The sequence below is a fragment of the Mesoplodon bidens genome, assembly GCF_964165515.1.
Source record: "Mesoplodon bidens genome assembly, chromosome: 5".
Classification (NCBI taxonomy): domain Eukaryota; kingdom Metazoa; phylum Chordata; class Mammalia; order Artiodactyla; family Ziphiidae; genus Mesoplodon; species Mesoplodon bidens.
This window is the reverse complement of record NC_138161.1, coordinates 4,996,356-5,014,174: the sequence shown is the minus strand read 5'-3', so window position 1 is coordinate 5,014,174 and position 17,819 is coordinate 4,996,356. Positions and strand designations below refer to the sequence as shown.

Below are 17,819 nucleotides of genomic sequence, written 5' to 3'. Positions count from 1 at the left end.
CCTCCTGTCTTTAGTGGGACAGTGGTCATTTTCCCTAAAGCAAAAAGGAAATGTGAGTGTTGGGTTCGGGGCTTTCATCCCTCTCAAGAGGGGGTGGGTACAGACCTTTATCCTAGGGGTAGCAAGTAAGTCTAACTCAGCGGTTCCCGATCCAGGGAAATTGTATCCTCCAGGGGGCATCGGGCTCTCTCTGGAGACATTCTTGGTGTCACAGTTTGGGTGGTACCACTGGCATCTGGTGGGTGGAGGCCAGGGATGCTGCTTGACATCCTACAATGCACAGGACAGAGCCCCTCACCCAACAAAAGATTACCTGTTCCCAAATGTCAGCAGTACCAGGGATCTGAAATCCTGCCCAGAGCAGGGAGGGGGGCTGTCCGTCAGAAGCATCTGTGTGGGCACCAGTGGGGCGGCAACAGGCCCACACCTGTGGGTCTCCGGAGCTTTGCAATCCTGTCTCGTTCCAGTGCCGTGGTTTTTCTTGCCAGATGCAGTAAAGCACTTCTAACTCGAGTGATTGGGCATTAAAGAGGTGAAAGAATTTTGAACTGGACTCAAAGGATGAGCATGCTTTATTCCTTCATTCTGTGTATTTATTAAGCACCTGCTGTATGCCAGGCCCTATCCTAAGCCCAGGGATGCAACAGTCAACTAGACGAAGATGGCCCTTGCTTTTCTAGAACCTGCGTGCTTGTTGGGAAGACAGGTTGTAAAGCAAGTAAACAGAATTTTTGATGGGTACCGAGAGACAGTACAGCCTGGTGATGGGCGTGGGGAAAGGCCCCTTTAGAAAGGGGGACCCATGTTCCAGGATGAAGCCAGGCAGGCAAAGCCTATACCAGGAGGGCATACAGCACCAGCACAGTGGGCCACGGGAGCCGCTCTGCCATGCCCGGCTTTTGGAGCAGTTCCGTATTCATCTGCTTTAAAATTGTGCTTTGAGATTCGAGTTTATTAGAACCAAGGCCTTGCAAAGTATGAAAACATTATGCTACATGCTTCTAGGTCACGTGTGTGCAGGGTGTGAGGAGTTGGGGGAGGGGAGTTAAGTATGGTTGTCAGGGAGAGTTTCTGAATAAGGAAGGAAAGTTAAACTCGGGGTGCCAGGGGCGGTGGGGTGCAGGAGACCACTTAGACTTGTGTCTTGGTTTGGGTTTCCCCAGAAACAGACTGAGACGAGCATGTGAGTTGGACGGTTCACTTGGAAGGGGATGGGGCAGTGAGGGGAGGGGAAGTGTGGGTGAGGCAAAGGTTGCAGGCGTGGGCAGTGGGCTCAGTCCCCTGGGATCTCTGAGAGGGAATGTCACCTAGACTCAGCCGTCCCAGCTGAAGGGCAAAGGAGCTGGACATTTATCATCCACTCCGGTTGGTCCTGGGTGAGGGCTAACGGGGGCAGGTTTGTGGTCCTGCAGCTGCTGGCAAGAGAAGCCGGCAGGCAGAGTCCCAGGAGACCTTAGGGTCAGGGGCACAGAATTATCGGCATCAGCACAATGTACTGCGGCCACGGCATCCCTCCTGCCTGGAGCCGTGGCTGGCCCAGGCTGGGCTAATATTTGAGGAATAAAAGAATGATTACTCTCTACCGCTGAATGTATCTGAGAGCATCATTTTGGCCCACGAGTCACAAAGCAGAGTTTTAAAGCTCTGCTTTAAAATCCTAACTTCCTGGAGTGTTCTAGAATCTAACTCACGAAAGCCTCTGTGAGTCAGTCCGGAGCGAGCCTCTCATTGCTGTGTGTACTTTGAACTTCTTTCTGGAAAAGGAAGATGTGATGTGTAAGCAATGGGAGAAAATGGTTGGGGGGCAAAGAGAGATTTCGTTTGAGGTTAAAAACAACCACAAAAGGTCCTTTGAAAATTGAATGCTCTGAACATAAGGATTTTCAAAACCTTTTGAGTGGCTGGCGCCTTGTGATGTGGAAGAGCCAAAGGTCACAAAACTGCCAAGTTCCTGATCCAGGGACACTGACGTGTCATCTAATCCATAACCATATTCACCCAAGTGTAGCTCCCATGTGTGCGTAAGAATTTACTACCTAATAGTTTGCTTAGAGTCTCCATAACGTCAGTTCTTCAGTATACACAAATTTCAAAAATATATAAAAGATTTTTTGTTGTCCTTTGATCAGTAAGTGTGTGTACATTTTGGCTCATTTACCCTGTAGGATGTGGGTGACGTCCATTTCCCCACCTCCTTGGTTGCTTCACCCAAATAGGAGATGCTGCAGTGCCCATTCAGGCTGGGCTGGTGGTCGGGGTGGAGTCCTCACCTTCCTCTCCACGTCTGAGCAGGGACTTCACTTGGAGCCTGCTCATCTCTGTCTTTGAACGCACGCCTTGTCATCCTGGGTTTATGAATCGTGAGGCTGGCCGGAGAACTGAGAAATCCCAGTATTTGTGTTCAGGCTTCCGGGGAGGCAGGGGCCTGCCGAACCTCAAATCCGAACCTCATGCCCCAGCCCTGCTTCACCAGAGCTCTGTGGGGGGATCCTGGGGGTCAGCACAGCCAGTGGTCACTGGTGCCCTCTTCCCATTTCCTGCTGGTCCTTCAGTCCACACCACCTCCAATCCCCACCCAAGAGTGAGTGGAGACACAGGAGCCGGGCAGTCCCGGCTCCTCTGGCCAATAGCACCTTGATGTATCTCTCAGAGACTTTTTTCTTTATGATTGAAATATAGTTGATTTACAGTACTGTATTAGTTTCAGGTGTACAGCATAGTGATTCAGTATTTTTATAGATTACACTCTGTTAAAAGTTACTACAAGAGAATGGCTATAATTCCCGGTGCTGTACAATATATTCTGTTACTTATCTATTTTATCCATAGTAGTTTGTATCTCTTAATCCCCTAGCCCAATCTTGCCCCTCCCCCTTTCCTCTCTCCAACGGTGTATAGGCTTACTACATCTTCTTTATCCATTACTATTGATGGACAGTTGGATTGCTTCCATATCTTGGCTATTGTAAATAGGGCTGCTATGAACATTGGGGTGCATGTGTTTTCTTATTCTTTGGCTATATACTCAGGAGTGGAATGGCTGGATCATATGGCAATTCTATTTTTAGTTTTCTGAGGAACCTCCATACTGTTTTCCATAGTGACTTCACCAGTTTACATTTCCACCAACAGTGTAGGAGGGTTTCCTTTTCTCCTCATCCTCACCAGTGTTTGTTATTTATAGACTTTTTGATAATGGCTATTCTAGCAGGTATGAGTTATCTCACTGTGGTTTTGATTTGTGTTTCTCTGATGATTAGTGATGTTGAGCATCTTTTCATGTGCCTATTGGCCATCTATATCACTTCTATGGAAAAATTTCTATTCAAGTCTTCTTCCAATTTTTTGATTGGGTTGTTTTTTTTCATATTGTGTTGTATGAGCTGTTTATATATTTTGGATATTATGCATTGTCAGTCATATCATTTGCAAACATTTTCTCCTATTCCAAGGGTTGTCTTTTCATTTTCTCAGTGGTTTCCTTTGCTGTGCAAAAGCTTTTAAGTTTAATTAGGCCCCATTTGTTTACTTTTTTGCCTTAGGAAACAGAGCCAAAAAATATTGCTACGATTTATGTCAAAGAGTGTTTTGCCTGTGTTCTCTTCTAGGAGTTTTATGGTTTTAGGTCTTACATTTAAATTTTTAAACGATTTTGACTTTATTTTTGTATATGGTAGGAGAAAATGTTCTAATTTCATTGTTTTACATGTAGCTGTCCAGTTTTCCCAACACCACTTGTTAAAGAGGCTGTCTTTTCTCCATTGTATTTTCTTGCCTCCTTTGTTATAGATTAATTGACCATAGGTGTGTGGGTTTATTTCTGGCTCTCTATTCTGTTCCATTGATCTATGTGTCTGTTTTTGTGTCAGTACCATGCTGTTTTTATTCCTGTAGCTTTGTAGTATAGTCTGAAGTCTGGGAGGGTGATACCTCCAGCTTTGTTCTTCTTTCTCAGGATTGCTTTGGCAATTCAGGGTCTTTTCTGGTTCCAGATGAATTTTAGGATTATTTGTCCTAGTTCTGTGAAAAATGCCATGGGTATTTTGATGGAGATTGCATTAAACCTGTAGATTGCTTTGGGTAGTATGGCCATTTTAACAATATTAATTCTTCCACTCCAAGACCACAAGATATCTTTACATTTCTTAGTATCGTCTTTAGTTTCCTTCATCAATATTTATAGTTTTCAGAGTATTAAGTCTGAAAGGTAAGGTTAAGTTTGTTCCTAGGTATTTTATTCTTTTTGATGTGATTTTAAAACTTTCTCTTTCTGATAGTTCATTATTAGTATATAGAAGAACAACAGATAACCGAATATTAATCTTGTATACTGCAACTTTGTTGAATTCATTTATTAGTTCTAATAGTTTTTTGGTGGAGACTTTAGGGTTTTCTATGTAGAGTACCCTCAGTCTTGAAGGTATTTTTACATTGTCATCTGCCTTGATGCTGTTGATAAGCCCAATGCCATTGTGATTTCTGATTTTTGTCTATGAACTGTATATGAACTATACATGAGATATTATAAATGTGTTATTATTAGACCTGGTATTCTGAAACTTCATGATGATGTCTTTTTTTTTTTTTTATGCTGGATGCTTGGTGAGTTTTTTCAGTCTAGAATTTCAAGACATTCAGTTCTGAGAAATTTTTTAGTAACTGTTCTCTCCTTTGGACCTCCTATTATCCAGATGCTGGGGCCATCCTGTGTGGTCTCTCCTATTTCCCATCTCTTTGTCTTTTGGTTCTACTTTCCATATTCATTTCTGCTATCTTAATTCTAATTTTCAAGAACACTTCTCTGAATGTTTCTCTTTTGATTGTGCCTTATTCTTGTTTCAAATTTGCATACCTTCTATTACTCTGAGAAAATTATGATTTTTTTTGAAGTTTTCTTTCAGCTTCCTGCCTTATCTTCTGAATTCCTTTCCTCAGGGTGTTTGTCATGGTCTCTGTGTCTCACCTAGAGGCTTTTCTCAAACAGTGGTGATTGTGGCTGTCTTTTTGTATTTAAAAGAGAAACATTACAAGGCTGATTGGAAGTTCAGGGCTGTGTGTACACAGGGTATGGAGTATGTTCTCATTATGTGTGTCCATGTCTAGTTTTTGAAACATGGCAATGGTAATGATTCTGTTACCTGACCTGTGGCAGATATTTTCAGTTGAGTGATCAAACTAAAACACTTTCCCCAGTCTCTTCTCTCCAGCCTGAATCTGTTCACTGGAGCATCCTTTGCGACTAAGGACACAGCTGTGGACAATGGGATCTAAATGGGGTCTCCTGAGGGATTTCAGGGAAAGTGTATGTTTTCCTGATAAAGGTGGCAGGTGTGGCTGGGCTTATAATTTCTCCTCCCTCCTGTGTTTGATGCAAATGCAAGGCCTTCCACAAGGGCAACCAACTTCTGACCTTGAACAATAGGTCAGGGGGAACAGCAGAGATCTGACACTGACTTTCCCTGAGATGTTTATGTAATACCAACTTTCTCAAGAGACTTCTTGATATGGAGAGAAATAAACCCCTACTTGTTTGGGCTACTCTAAGTCTATAGTTTTCTGTTTACTTGCAGCCAAAACTATTCCAAATGATGCATCATCATATCTTTGGGGGAAAATAATAGCTTAATAATAATTAAAAAATAGTTTAGGGCAATTTGTTCTTCTTTTCCTCTCCTTGAACTCTCCAAAGAAGAGAAGAACACGTCTAAATATCTTGTCACTATTGTCTTTGTTGCTGTTATGGACAAGGCACTTATTTCCAGTGATCAAGGTGTGTCCCTCTTACAGGAATCTAGGCTTTGGTCACCCCAGAAGGAACCCCACCAGAGGGCGTTTGTATGGGGTGGACCAGAGATCAGCCAACTAAGGCCTGTGGGCCACATCTGCTGGTTTCCTTAATAAGGTTTTATTGGAACACAGCCATATGATTTGTTCACACATCATCTGGGGCTGCTTTCATGCTACAGTGACGGAGTTGAGTGCATGAGACAGACACCATTTGCCAAAGTCTAAGATCCTGACTATCTGGCTTTATATGAAAAAGTTGGCTGACCTCTGGGTTGGACTGTCAGGTGCTAGAGACTAAGGAGGGAGTAGTAAGGGCCAACGGACTAGCAGTGGTTTCTGCCCGCTGCAGGAAGCTGCAGGTGGGAGCCATCCGTGGTGGGGATGGGGAGGAGGAGGAGGAGACAGTGGTTCTAAGGAGCCCCCTGCATGTAGACATCAGCCACATCCAGAATCTACTAGTCATGAAGTCAGATAACAAAGTTCCTGCCCCTTACCTTTCCACTCCCCCTGTTTCAGTCCTGGAGAAATCTGGGGCATCATTGTGATCAAGGTGGGGAAATAGAAATAAATCCAACCCCACCTCCCCTTGCCCTCTGTATCTCTGAGCCTCAGGCAGGCCCATTATATTGGATGCCAGAAAGAAGCTTCGACATTAAACGGGATGGGACTTATAATACCTAAAAATAAATTTATTGCCACAAAGCTATTAGAAAAATACAGCTTTGGCCAAGATTTCATTAAAGCAGGGGGAAGAGCAATTTACAGAGCTTGTATGAAGGCATTTGTATGACAAGAGAACTTTCTATTAAAATATTATCCCATCCTACAGAGACTATGGAGGGGAGTTTAGAAATGTCTGGGCAAATTCATATGCATTTATCCTTTGGCTCAGAAAGCCACTCCTAGGAATTTACACAAAAGTTACATTGGGGGGTCAGTTGAAGGACACCTGCAGCGGGGTCTGTTCGTTTTGGAAGGTTGAAATCATGGCAGGTTCAGAAACTGATGCCCAGTACCAATTCACTGGTATCAAAAAATATTTCAACTCTTACACTCTCACAGGGAGAATGAATTGTGTACTGGCCACATACGGAGGTATTGCTTTGATAGTTTTATACTTTAAGTTAAGGTCTAAAAAAACTCCAGCTGTGAAAGCAACATAAACGGATTCTCAACTGTACCTCATCTGTTAAGTTCCCATGCCTGAAGAAGCTAATGTCAACTCATCATGTGATACCCAATTTGTACAATAAATTATGAACCTGGAAAAAAAAAAGTTCCATTGGGCAAAAATATGAACAGTAATTCACAAGGCTATTCTTTGGAGTGTTACTTGTAATACCAAACGATTGGAAACAACCCAGATGCTCATGGGAAGGGGACTGGGGGTGTGAACCATGGCCCATCTGTCCCATGGAATGTGAGGCCGCTGCAGAGAAACGAGGATGCTCTTTAAAAGCTTCAAGGGAGGACAACAAGGTGGAGAAAAGAGAGGACAGTGTGCATCTAAGAAAGTGGATCCAGCGCATGCAGGTGCCTCTCTCTCGAGATTGTCCAGGGCACAAGTCTCCAACACTGAGCAGACTCTGCAGCCATATAAGCACAGCCTCTGTTCCTGCACACACTCCTCTTCTTACAGAGCCTGCCGTAGTTTTCAGGCTTCAGCACATTATTGGTCTGGTTTGTTTTTAAAGACAAGACCTCTGAAGATGAGTTACATGCCTTTATTTCCCAGAAAGCCACAGTTCCAGATTTGCTGACTTACTGCAACTCTAAGTGGCTGTCAGCAGCATGCTACTTCATAAGTATTGAAAAAAAATAACAAATATAATTAAAACATGTCCTTTAAGGTGATTTTTTTAATATTTTTAAAAATTTATTTTGTTCTTTTTTTGGGGGGGGCTGTGTTGGGTCTTTGTTGCTGCAAGTGGGCTTCAGTAGTTGTGGCTCACAGGCTCAGCAGTTGTGGTTCGCGGGCTCTAGAGTGCAGGCTCAGTAGTTGTGGCGCACAGACTTAGTTGCTCTGGGGCATGTGGGATCTTCCCGGACTAGGGCTCGAACCCATGTCCCCTGCATTGGCAGGTGGATTCTTAACCACTGTGCCGCCAGGGTAGTCCTTAAGGCGATATTTTAACCCTGAGCTGGAAACAGCTTTTCAACAGAAACTCCTGCTATGGAGAGTCTTTTGAAGATGATATCTTTAAATGTCTCCATCATGATTTGGTTTCTACTACCAAAAATGATATAAGTTTGCTACCTATAAAAATAGTTTTGAACCCTTGACCTGCAAACTGAATTTTCTACCTGGGTAAAAATCTACCAGAGAATTTCAGCTGTTTAAGAAAAATAACAACCTAGAGATAAGTTGTACCTATGGTTGGTTTGCTGGAGCTACTTATTGACATTTGGGAAGATGAAAAGTTACCATCCACTGTCCCCATTTTACAGATGAGTAAGCAGAGGCACAGTCACAGTGTTGAGGCAACACCCTGCATGAGGCCAGAGCCAGGATTTCAAAATGAGTGAGCTGGTCCCAGACCATGTGCTCTGAACCACTTCGCCAAGCTGCCTCTTAGCACATAAATTATGGATAGACACACATATAGGGGTTGAATCCTCAGATATATTTTCCTTGATGGGGCAGTTTATCCAAAACTTTCACTAGTCTGTGAGAATTCAGGAGCCTTGTAAGGGACGGTGGATCTGGTTGATTCAAGAGAAACTGCCCATTGCTGAACTGAGCCAATGCGTCTGGTCCTCAGGCTAGTTCTTGGAAAAGCACAGATGCTCAGAAAATAGCCATTCATTTGTTCACTCTCCAGTCTGTTCCTGACACTTGGCCTTCTGGAGAATGGACCGGCTGCCTTCTTTAATAAGCTCCTCTGCCAGAGCGGTCCCAGAATAGAATTAGACAATTGAAAACTTTATCTAAACCATAAATATCAACTCCCAGCGGTGGTTGCCAGGCGGTGCCTGGGTGTGCATACGTACCCTTCTCTCCAACCAGCCTGTAGGAGTTACACCCCTTCAGTTTCAGCAGTGCCCACTTTTTCACGAGACAGTCTCAGAAGTCAGGGCGGCATCTGCTTCTCTTTTTCCGCCTGTGTGTGTCGGGGGGAGGTGGGTTGGCTTCCAGTGGAAAGCAGAGGCCGGAGGAGGCCGGTGGGGAGCAAGGCGCTGGGGACGCCTCTGTGGGTGCTGGAGGCCCTGCCGAGCTCACAGCAGGAGGCATCTGAGCTGGGTGCCTGGATGAGAGCGGCATCACCCAGGCACTCGAGGAGTAGGGAGTCTTCCTGGGACGGCCCTTCTGTTCTCCATCAGGGTGGCCAACTTCCATAACTGGGCCGCTTGAGCTCCCTTCTCTTCTGGCTTGGGATTGGGCTCCCGACCTGCCTTCAAGCCAGGATGGGAAGGTTCCCATGGCTGCTGTTGGGTCCCGTGCAGGCCCGTGCTGACCCTCGCCCCTGCCCCCCACTCCACGAGGGCCCTGCATCCATCCTCCTCCCATGGAGCCTGGAGCAGTATCCCCTCTCTTGCTGGGCTCTGGTGGTGAGGACATCGGGGCAGCTGGTGATGATGATGGTGAGAGTGACACTTGTTTATGAGTCTGTCCTAATCTGTTGAGCCTTTATATTCAGGCCTCAGTTTATTTGGTTTGTACAGTTTATTTGAATAGACTGAGCTGCACACACTTAGCCAAGTGTCCAATCCATCTTTACCGCCATCTCCTCCTACTCTGGATCTGGGCATCAGTGTTCCCGTGCCCACAGGGTCTCGGATCGAAACTGCGTGGTCTGCGGGGTCTCAGGGCCTCATCCCCGCACTGTGCTGGCCTGGCCCCTGTTATGAGCTGAATTGTGCCCCCAAGATCCATACACTGAAGCCCTGACCCCCAGTACCCTCAGAACGTGACTGCATTTGGAGATACAGGGCCCCTGAAGAGTAAGAAAATGAGGCTGTCAGGTGGCCCTAATCCCGTCTGACTGGTGTCCTTTCAAAAAGAAGAGATGAGGGTACACAGAGAGACACTGGGAGCCCATGCACAGAGGGACGAGCACACAAAGGTGCAGCAAGAGGGCTGACGTCTGCAAGCCAAGGAGAGGGGCTGCCGGAGAAGCCAGCCCTGCTGACACCTTGATCTTGGACTTCCAGCCTCCAGGACTGTGAGATGATGAATTTCCGTTGTTTCAGCGCCCAAGCCTATAGTATTTTTGTGCTGGCCGTCCCAGCAAACCAACACCTCCTGCTTATGTGCAGCTCCTGGTGGGGGCGGAATGCATACGGCCGTTCCAGCTCTGGCCCCCGACCCCTCACTCAGATTCCACAGGTTTCCAGTGTCTCAGGCCCCCCACCCTTCCCATCCCAACATCTTGGATCATTTTATGTTGGCAGGAATGAGGAGGGGAGGACCTTCCGGGCTAGAATCGTCCCTATGCTGTAAGATCCCATCTGGACCATAAAAAATACTTGTCCTAGTAAGTCTTTTGTTCTTCAGTAAATGAATGTTAATATGACAGAAACACACTGAACACCCACTGTGTGCCGGGCACTGTTCAGCTCTCTTCTTGCACTGAAGGTAGACCTACGAGAAACACATTTCATAGAGTTAAGTTTATTTGTTTTTTCACAAATCAAGACACATCCCCTCGGGGCAAAATCGTGACATTTGGGTGAATCAGAACATTGTGGCTTCTTTTACAGCCAGTTTTCCAGAGGCTAAGACCATCTCGCTGCCTGTCCGCTGGTCCTTCGGAGCACTTGAAACCAAAAGGATTGGGATGTTCTGTACAAAACCTGGCACTTAAGCGTCTGAGGCTTTCAGCTGTGACTCTTATGGTCTCATCTCCATCTGGGCAGTTCATTGATCTGCAAACCTGGCAGCCTCCTCCAGGGAGAGAAGATTTAAGCCTGAGCAGCTCAAATCTCCCTTTTGTCCAGAAACCAAGAGGTGTGGCGGGCGCACTCGTTAGGCACATATTAATACTCGGTGGTAAGGCTGTGAGACTCTTCTTATAAATCAGAGCTCAGGAAATGGTGGGGGGGAATTTCTTTCCGAAGTCTGCACTCACACTCATTTCTGCAGGAAATCTATTTTGTCAGTGAAGGAGATAAAGTTTGAGGTAATTTTGGCAGTTTCAGACAGTAATCTATATTTTCCAAACTTGCAAGCCCAGCCTTTTTTAGGATTGTTGTCAAGGATTAAAACTTGATTGTTTTAAAACTTCAGTTGGCTGCTAACGGTCAGAGGCTCTGATTGGACACAGCAGGGTGTATTGGAGCTCTAAAAAAATCTTTATCAAGTTCACATCCCACCTTTGTCCGATGTCAGCTTTTCTATAGTTTTTAATGTATTAGGGAACTGTGAAATCATGTAATACAAGTTTTACTCTGAATTATTTTCACAGGTCTTTGTGCTAAGTGGGCAGGTGTGACTGCAATTCAGTGTTTGTTGGGTGTATCACGGCGTGGGTAAGGTTGAGTTGGCATGTATGGAAATTGATCATTAGATGATTGATTAGTGGCTTGTTGGAAGTTCGTATGGAGGCTGGATATTAATTTTCAGTGGGACCCTGAGAAGCTACCGTGGTGGGGAGGGGCAGGGAGTCAGGTCATATGACCAAGGCTTGGAGGATTCCAGGGAGGTATACCTCCTGCCCACCCACCATCCCAGAGGAGGGATGCCATGGGCTCTGTGTAGGGCACACTCCACCGCACTTCAAATATTCAACAAGCTGCTTCATGGAAGAGGGTATTGCTGCAGAGGGCAGGCTAGGTCTCCTGGGAAGCAGTGGGGACTGTGAACTGTTTAGCTGACTGGAAACTCCCTGAGGACAGGCACCGAGTCCCTCTAGCTACCCCTTCATCCCAGGATGGAGTATCATGCCTGGCACAGGGTAGGGCCTTAAAAAAATATTCGCTGAATTAAACTGAACAAGGAAGAGCATTCCAAAATGAATACCCTGAACCTGTGACAAGTTAGGGCATAAGGTAATGAGCTTCTCATCTCTGAGGCATCTGGCAGAAACCAGACCACTTGTCAGGGTGGTTCTAGACAGCAGTGCCACGTTACGGGGAGGCTGGACCACATCAGTGGTCCCCATACCTGGCTGATAATTAGTCATCTTGTTAAGTGCATGAACTCCAGGCTTCATTCTCTGGATTGGAGATTCCATATGTTTTTTAAGTCCTGGAGTGATTCCAGGGGACAAAACAATGACCCCCTAAGGTTCATTTCAGTTCTTCAATTTTTGTGTTTCGTAATATCTAATCTAGTGGCTGAGTTTGGGTATTGTTTTGTTAAGGCAGTTACTATAATTCACAAGTGACTAAACACATTCAATAAATATTTGATGTGCACTGAATACTCGCCTGGCCCTTTTCTAGGCACAGAGGCTACAGCAGTGAGACATGGTAACAAGAAATCCTGCTGCTTCGAATCTTACAATTTAGTGAGGAAAGACAGACAAATCAAGTAAATGTACTGTATTTGGATGGGGGTAGAGGCTATGAAAAATATTAAAACGTGGGCAAAGTCATGCTGAGAGTGTGACTAATTTGTATAGGTTAGCTGGGGAAGGCACCTTTGACTTGGGAGCTGAGACCTAAAGAAAGAGGGAGTGAGGTACGTGGGGAAGGGTGTTGCCGGCAGGAGGAACAGCCAGTGCAAAGGCCCTTCTTGGGAAGAGCGTGTGCTTGTGTTAGGAGGAGCCCCAAGGAGTTTCCAGCGGGTTGTAGGAGAGGGGGTAAGAGAAAAGTGGGGGCTGGGATTGTTGTGGATGAGTGTGATGTGGTTTACTAGGTAAAGGAGTTTAGTTTTGGAAAAGCCAAACTGAGATGCCTTTTGTAACATCCAAGGTGGGTGGTCCAGGAGCAGCTGAACCTGCATCTGGAGTTCAAGCAAGAGGTTCCAGATGGAGACGTAAGGTTGAGAGTCACTTGGGCAGAGGAGACGTGTACAGTCTTGAGATTGGATGCAATCCCCGTGGGGTGGGTCTAGACAGAGGAGGTGGGCTCCAAGGATGGGGACTGAGACACCCCAAAACTTAGAGGCTGGGGAGGGGGACAGGGATCGGCCAGGGCCCTGAGAAGCCACAGAGATGGGAGGAGACTAGAAGATGGTGTGTCCGGAAGCCGAGGGAAGCAGAGTTGTGATCAGTGACAAATCCTACAATGGCCTCAGGGAGAGGGGGGTTTAAGGGTTGACTTAGGCACGTGAGGCTCGTGGTTGATGTAGGGAAGAGCTGTTCCCACCGGGTGGTGGGTTCCAGTGGGAATAGGAGGAGAGGATTCGCCATCAACTCTTTTAGGGGCTTCATTGTAAAAGGAGTGCAGAGAGACGGGGCCGAGGTGGGAGGAAGACGTGGGGTGAAGAAGGTTGTGTGTCATCTTTCTTAAGATGGGAAATATCACAACCTGCTTATAGGGTGGGTGTGTGGTCCTGGTAGAGGAGGGAAAACCTGATGATGTGCAGGAGAGATGGGGCAGTTGGGGGTGTATTGTCCTGAGTGGTCAATGGGGTGTGGTCCACTGTCCGTGGAAAAGGCTGGAATTAGGAAGAGGTGGGTCTCTCTCTACTTTTGCAGCATCTGTCATATTTGTTGATGATACCCAAGAGTAGTCACATGTTTGCTGGAGATTTTGCCAAGGTTAATACGTTGCAGTTTTTTTTTTTTTTGCTAGGTCTTAGTTTCTCCCACCTCTAAAATGTTCTGGAAGGTTTCCATGTGGCTGTTCTATACCCTAATTAGGAAAACATCTGTATTTTGCTGGCATAGACGCAAAAGAGGGATGCATCCGTCATTTCTCTTCTGGGCTAGCATTCTTTCAGAATATCTGGACACCATAAATAATGTGGAGATTTAATGTCTTTCCTGAGAGGAATTTACTTGGAAGGGTTTTAAAACATGTTTCCAGCGGAGAATGATATCTTTGATCACCATATGCCTATTAAAATATTTTTTTTCCTTGTGGGTTTAATAAGAAGAAAAAAACCCAAAACCTTTTACGAACCACATAGAAATGTCTGTTTCTTAAATGGCTGAACTGAAATTAGCAAAGGGTAGCAAATCTGAAAACAGTGGCATTTTGGGGTTATACATTCCAAGTTTGGGCCTCTCAGGTCAGCGTGCAAAGAGGCTCTGTAAAATGGAGACACCATTTTAGATTTTGAGAAGATGTCGTCCTAAAGGCTGGGTCACAGCATTTGACACAGAGATGCATATGAGGAATCTTAGATTATCAATCATTACTGTTAACATACCCATGCACAGTCATCACTGCTGCTAGAAGGTGTTTGTACCCTTGTGATACTTAGGACTTAAACCACAATTTCTGCTTTCAAAGCACTTGATGATAGTATTGTACGTGTATTTTCACCACACGTACATGGAGTTTATTTCAAATAAACTCCGAGAGGCTATAACCTCGAAAAGCTATTTGGCCAGGTCAGTTTCAGATTCAGTGCAGTTAGATGCAGTCCTCTGTATGCTCAAATGCAAAATAATATGATTGGCAGTCCATTTCCCTATTAGGAAATTTACTTTCCTAATTCTTTTGTGTTTTACAGTGTTAAAATCGATGACAGTACCTTGATAAATACATCATAAGCAGGGGGAGTTTTTTTTCTTTAAGAGTGTTGATTGGAGTGAGAAACGGCTTAGAAATTAAACTTTTAATTCAGTGGAAAAACCTCAGATAAGTCAACTACAGTTATTTGTGCTTTATTCTTCACCAGTCCTATAGCCAATTCAACAGAGACTGAAACCCATTACAGAAGAGAAGGCCGGTCTTGGGTCTGAATGTTAGGTGATAAATTCCGTAAGGGGCCCATATCTTCTGTCTCCATGGCCCCGGCATGTGGTCACCACTCACTAAATATTCACTGAAAAAAAAAGAATCTTCCCAAGAAAACTACAACAGGATTCCGAAGAGATATTTGTACACCTACATTCATAATAGCATTATTTACAGTAGCCAAAGTTGGAAGCAACCCAAGTGTCCATTGATGGATTGATGGACCAAAAAAAAAAAAAAGTGGAATATACATACAACGGAATGTTATTCAACCTTAGAAGGGAAGGAAATTCTGACACCTGCTACAATGTGAATGAAACTTGAGGACATTTTGCAAAGTGAAATAAGCCAGGACAAATACTGGATTCCAGTTACATGAGGTCCATAGAGGGGTCAAATCTATAGAGACAGAAAGTTGAATGGTGGTTGCCAGGGGCTGGGGGAGTGGGGAATAGGGAGTTAGTGGTTTAGTGGGTACAGAGTTTCTTTTTTTCTTTTGATTTTATTTATTTATTTTTGGCTGCACCGTGTGGGATGTGGAATCTTAGTTTCCCAACCAGGGATCGAACCCAGGGACCCCTGCAGTGGAAGCGCGGAATCTTTTTTTTTTTTTTTTTTTTGCGGTACGCGGTCTTCTCACTGCTGTGGCCTCTCCCGTTGCAGAGCACAGGCTCTGGATGCGCAGGCTCAGCGACCATGGCTCACGGGCCCAGCTGCTCCGCGGCATATGGGATCTTCCCGGACCCGGGCACGAACCCGTGTCCCCTGCATCAGCAGGCGGACTCTCAACCACTGCGCCACCAGGGAAGCCCGGAAGTGCGGAATCTTAACCAGTGGACCATCAGGGAAGTCCCTAGTGGGTACAGAGTTTCTGCTTGAGATGACGCAAAATTCTGGAGATGGTTGGTGGTGATGGTTGTCCAACAATGTGAATGTCTTAACTCTGCTGAACTGTAAACTTAAAAGTGGTTAAGACGCTAAATTTCATGTTTTGTGTATTTTACTACAACTTACAAAATGAATCTTGATACCTAGAAAAATCGTGAGGAGTAACCACTTTACAGTAACAGTAACTTGAAAATCTTGCCCGTTGATGCAGTGAGTATATATGCTTTATCTTAATTTTTTTTCACCTTTACTGAAAATTGTTACAGTATTTGAATGTTGGGAGCCAGGATGAAGTTAATCCCATGTCTCTTCTTCTGCAAGTTCAGATCGGAAATGGCTTTCCATTCAAAGTTATCAACTCTTGAGCAAAAGGGAAAATTTAGTGAAACTCCAGAAGTGTCTTGAGGGTTAAGACATTACGCCTTTGTTGAGAATCTGTTTAAACTCTTCTGAAAAATGTGCAGGAAGAACCGATTTTTAGCTAAAATGATGTCTCCTAAAATCCCTGGAAATGTGGAAGGGGTTTTGGAGGGAGTGGCTGTAGTCATCTCTTTGGGGAAGAAAAGGCTGACTTGCCCTCTGTTAATAGCACTTTCCCTATTTAGCCCTTCCCCCGACAATCACCAAAATAAGGAGACAGACCTGCTTTTGTCCTTTTTAATAGCGCTTTCTGAGAAGCAGTTCGGCGTGAATTTTCCTTTCTGTGGGAAAAAGGATCATGTTTATTGGCATCAGTGAATGAGGTCCATCCAGCCTTGTGACTCTCATCCGTGTCTGTTTAAATATCCGCTTTCATTCTTCAATGGGTGGGATAGCATCCTGCCAGCAGGCAGACTGCGTAAGCTCAGAGGCTGAGGGGAACTCCGCAGCCCAGGGAGGTCCCTGGGGCCCTGACATCCTCCATAGAAAGGGCGCCCCTCATGTTCTTTCTCGCCTCCCTAGCCCGCTCCCGAGTTTGCCTGCAAAGAGGGAGGGGCTGGCCAAGCAGGTGGAAGCATCCAGCCTACCTGTCTCTGAATTGCCCCTTGCCAACATCGAGGTACTTTCTGGCTTCCAGCTCTTACTTCCAGAAGCTTGGTGGACGCGAGGCTGCTTAGAGCAGCTCCCCTTGTAGTCCGTGATGCCTGGAGACTGTGCTGCCACGTGTAGCCCTTGGCAGACTACCAAGTACCTTCTTCAGGTGTGATGGCAGCTACTCTGTGAGGTCTGAGCCCAGAGGTGAAGTGGCTCCGGCTTCTGGCCCTGGCTCTGCTGGACCAAGGGCAGCCCTGGATGCGTGGTCACACCCTTGGACTTGAGTGCAGATGTTGTCTCTATGGCTGGATTCCGCGCTTCCAATGCAGGGGGCCTGGGTTTGATCCCTGGTCGGGAAACTAAGATCCCGCATCCCACACGGATGGCTGGAGCCTTGGAATATTAAGGGAAACAAACCCAGGGTCAACTCTCACTTGTAAGGATGAGACCCAACGATGGAGACCCCCAGGAGCAGCTTTGTTAGGGCAGTGGCCTTAGAGTACTGTTTTCTTTCTCAAGTGTACACTAATGCTGTTGCTTATACCACTGTTAAAAATTGTCCTCAGAGCCCAGGAGTCGCTGTGACCGGGAGACCCTGGAACTCACTAAAACCCTGGGGAGGGCTTGGACCCTGAGAAAACCCAGGCTGGAGAGAGCAGAAACTAACTGGACTTAAGTCTCTTGCGACAGGGTGCCCTCAGTGGTGTTTGGGCACCGTTCATTCATTCAGCAAGCTTTATTGAGCACTTACTGTGTTCCAGGCACTATGCTCAGAGCTAGCGACACAAAGACACTGGGGTGAGCCAGGGAGGTGGAAGGGGAGAGAGGAACATGACCAGTTTTAGAAACATTCTGGAAGTAGAATAGATAGGACGTACCGACTCCATGGTGGGGAAGAAAAGACAGAGTGAGTGAAAGCTGCATCCCTGGCTCTGGGATTAGAGCGTTCCCGGATGGATCTCTGCCTAGTTGCGGCCAAGTGCAGGTGCTGCTGACACAGGGCACCCCCAGATGTTTCAGTGCATGGTCACGTCCCTCTCAGCATCACCTGCAGCAGGACCAGCCACGGTGCATGGGGAAAGGCTGCTAAACACACAGGGGTGCCAGTTCTGGAGCTTATGCACATTACTTCTGGGCTGCGTCCACACTAGCTGCAGCGCGGACACTTGGAGTGAAAGTCTGGTGGGGAGTTGGATGCGTGTGTTTGGCACAGTGATATATTTGAGAAGTCAGCCCTGTCGCAAGAGGAAAACAAGTCACACTGCCCCTCTCTGAGAAAGTGAAACACCCCAATGTACCAGGCACTGTTCTGGGTGTATCACACATACATGAAGGGC

At 45.9% G+C, this 17,819-nt stretch overlaps 2 protein-coding genes across 2 annotated transcripts in view; both read left to right on the top strand.

Annotated features, from left to right (window-relative positions):
- Positions 1-17,819, top strand: part of BACE2 (beta-secretase 2) — an 88,247-nt gene that overhangs the window by 8,839 nt on the left and 61,589 nt on the right. The gene's annotated exons all lie outside the window — the stretch shown is intronic.
- On the top strand, positions 6,746-7,081 carry LOC308617993 (ATP synthase membrane subunit K, mitochondrial-like). The gene has a single exon (XM_081235378.1). It carries the CDS (start codon positions 6,774-6,776, stop codon positions 6,948-6,950), a length of 177 nt encoding a protein of 58 aa, XP_081091504.1. The 5' UTR covers positions 6,746-6,773; the 3' UTR covers positions 6,951-7,081.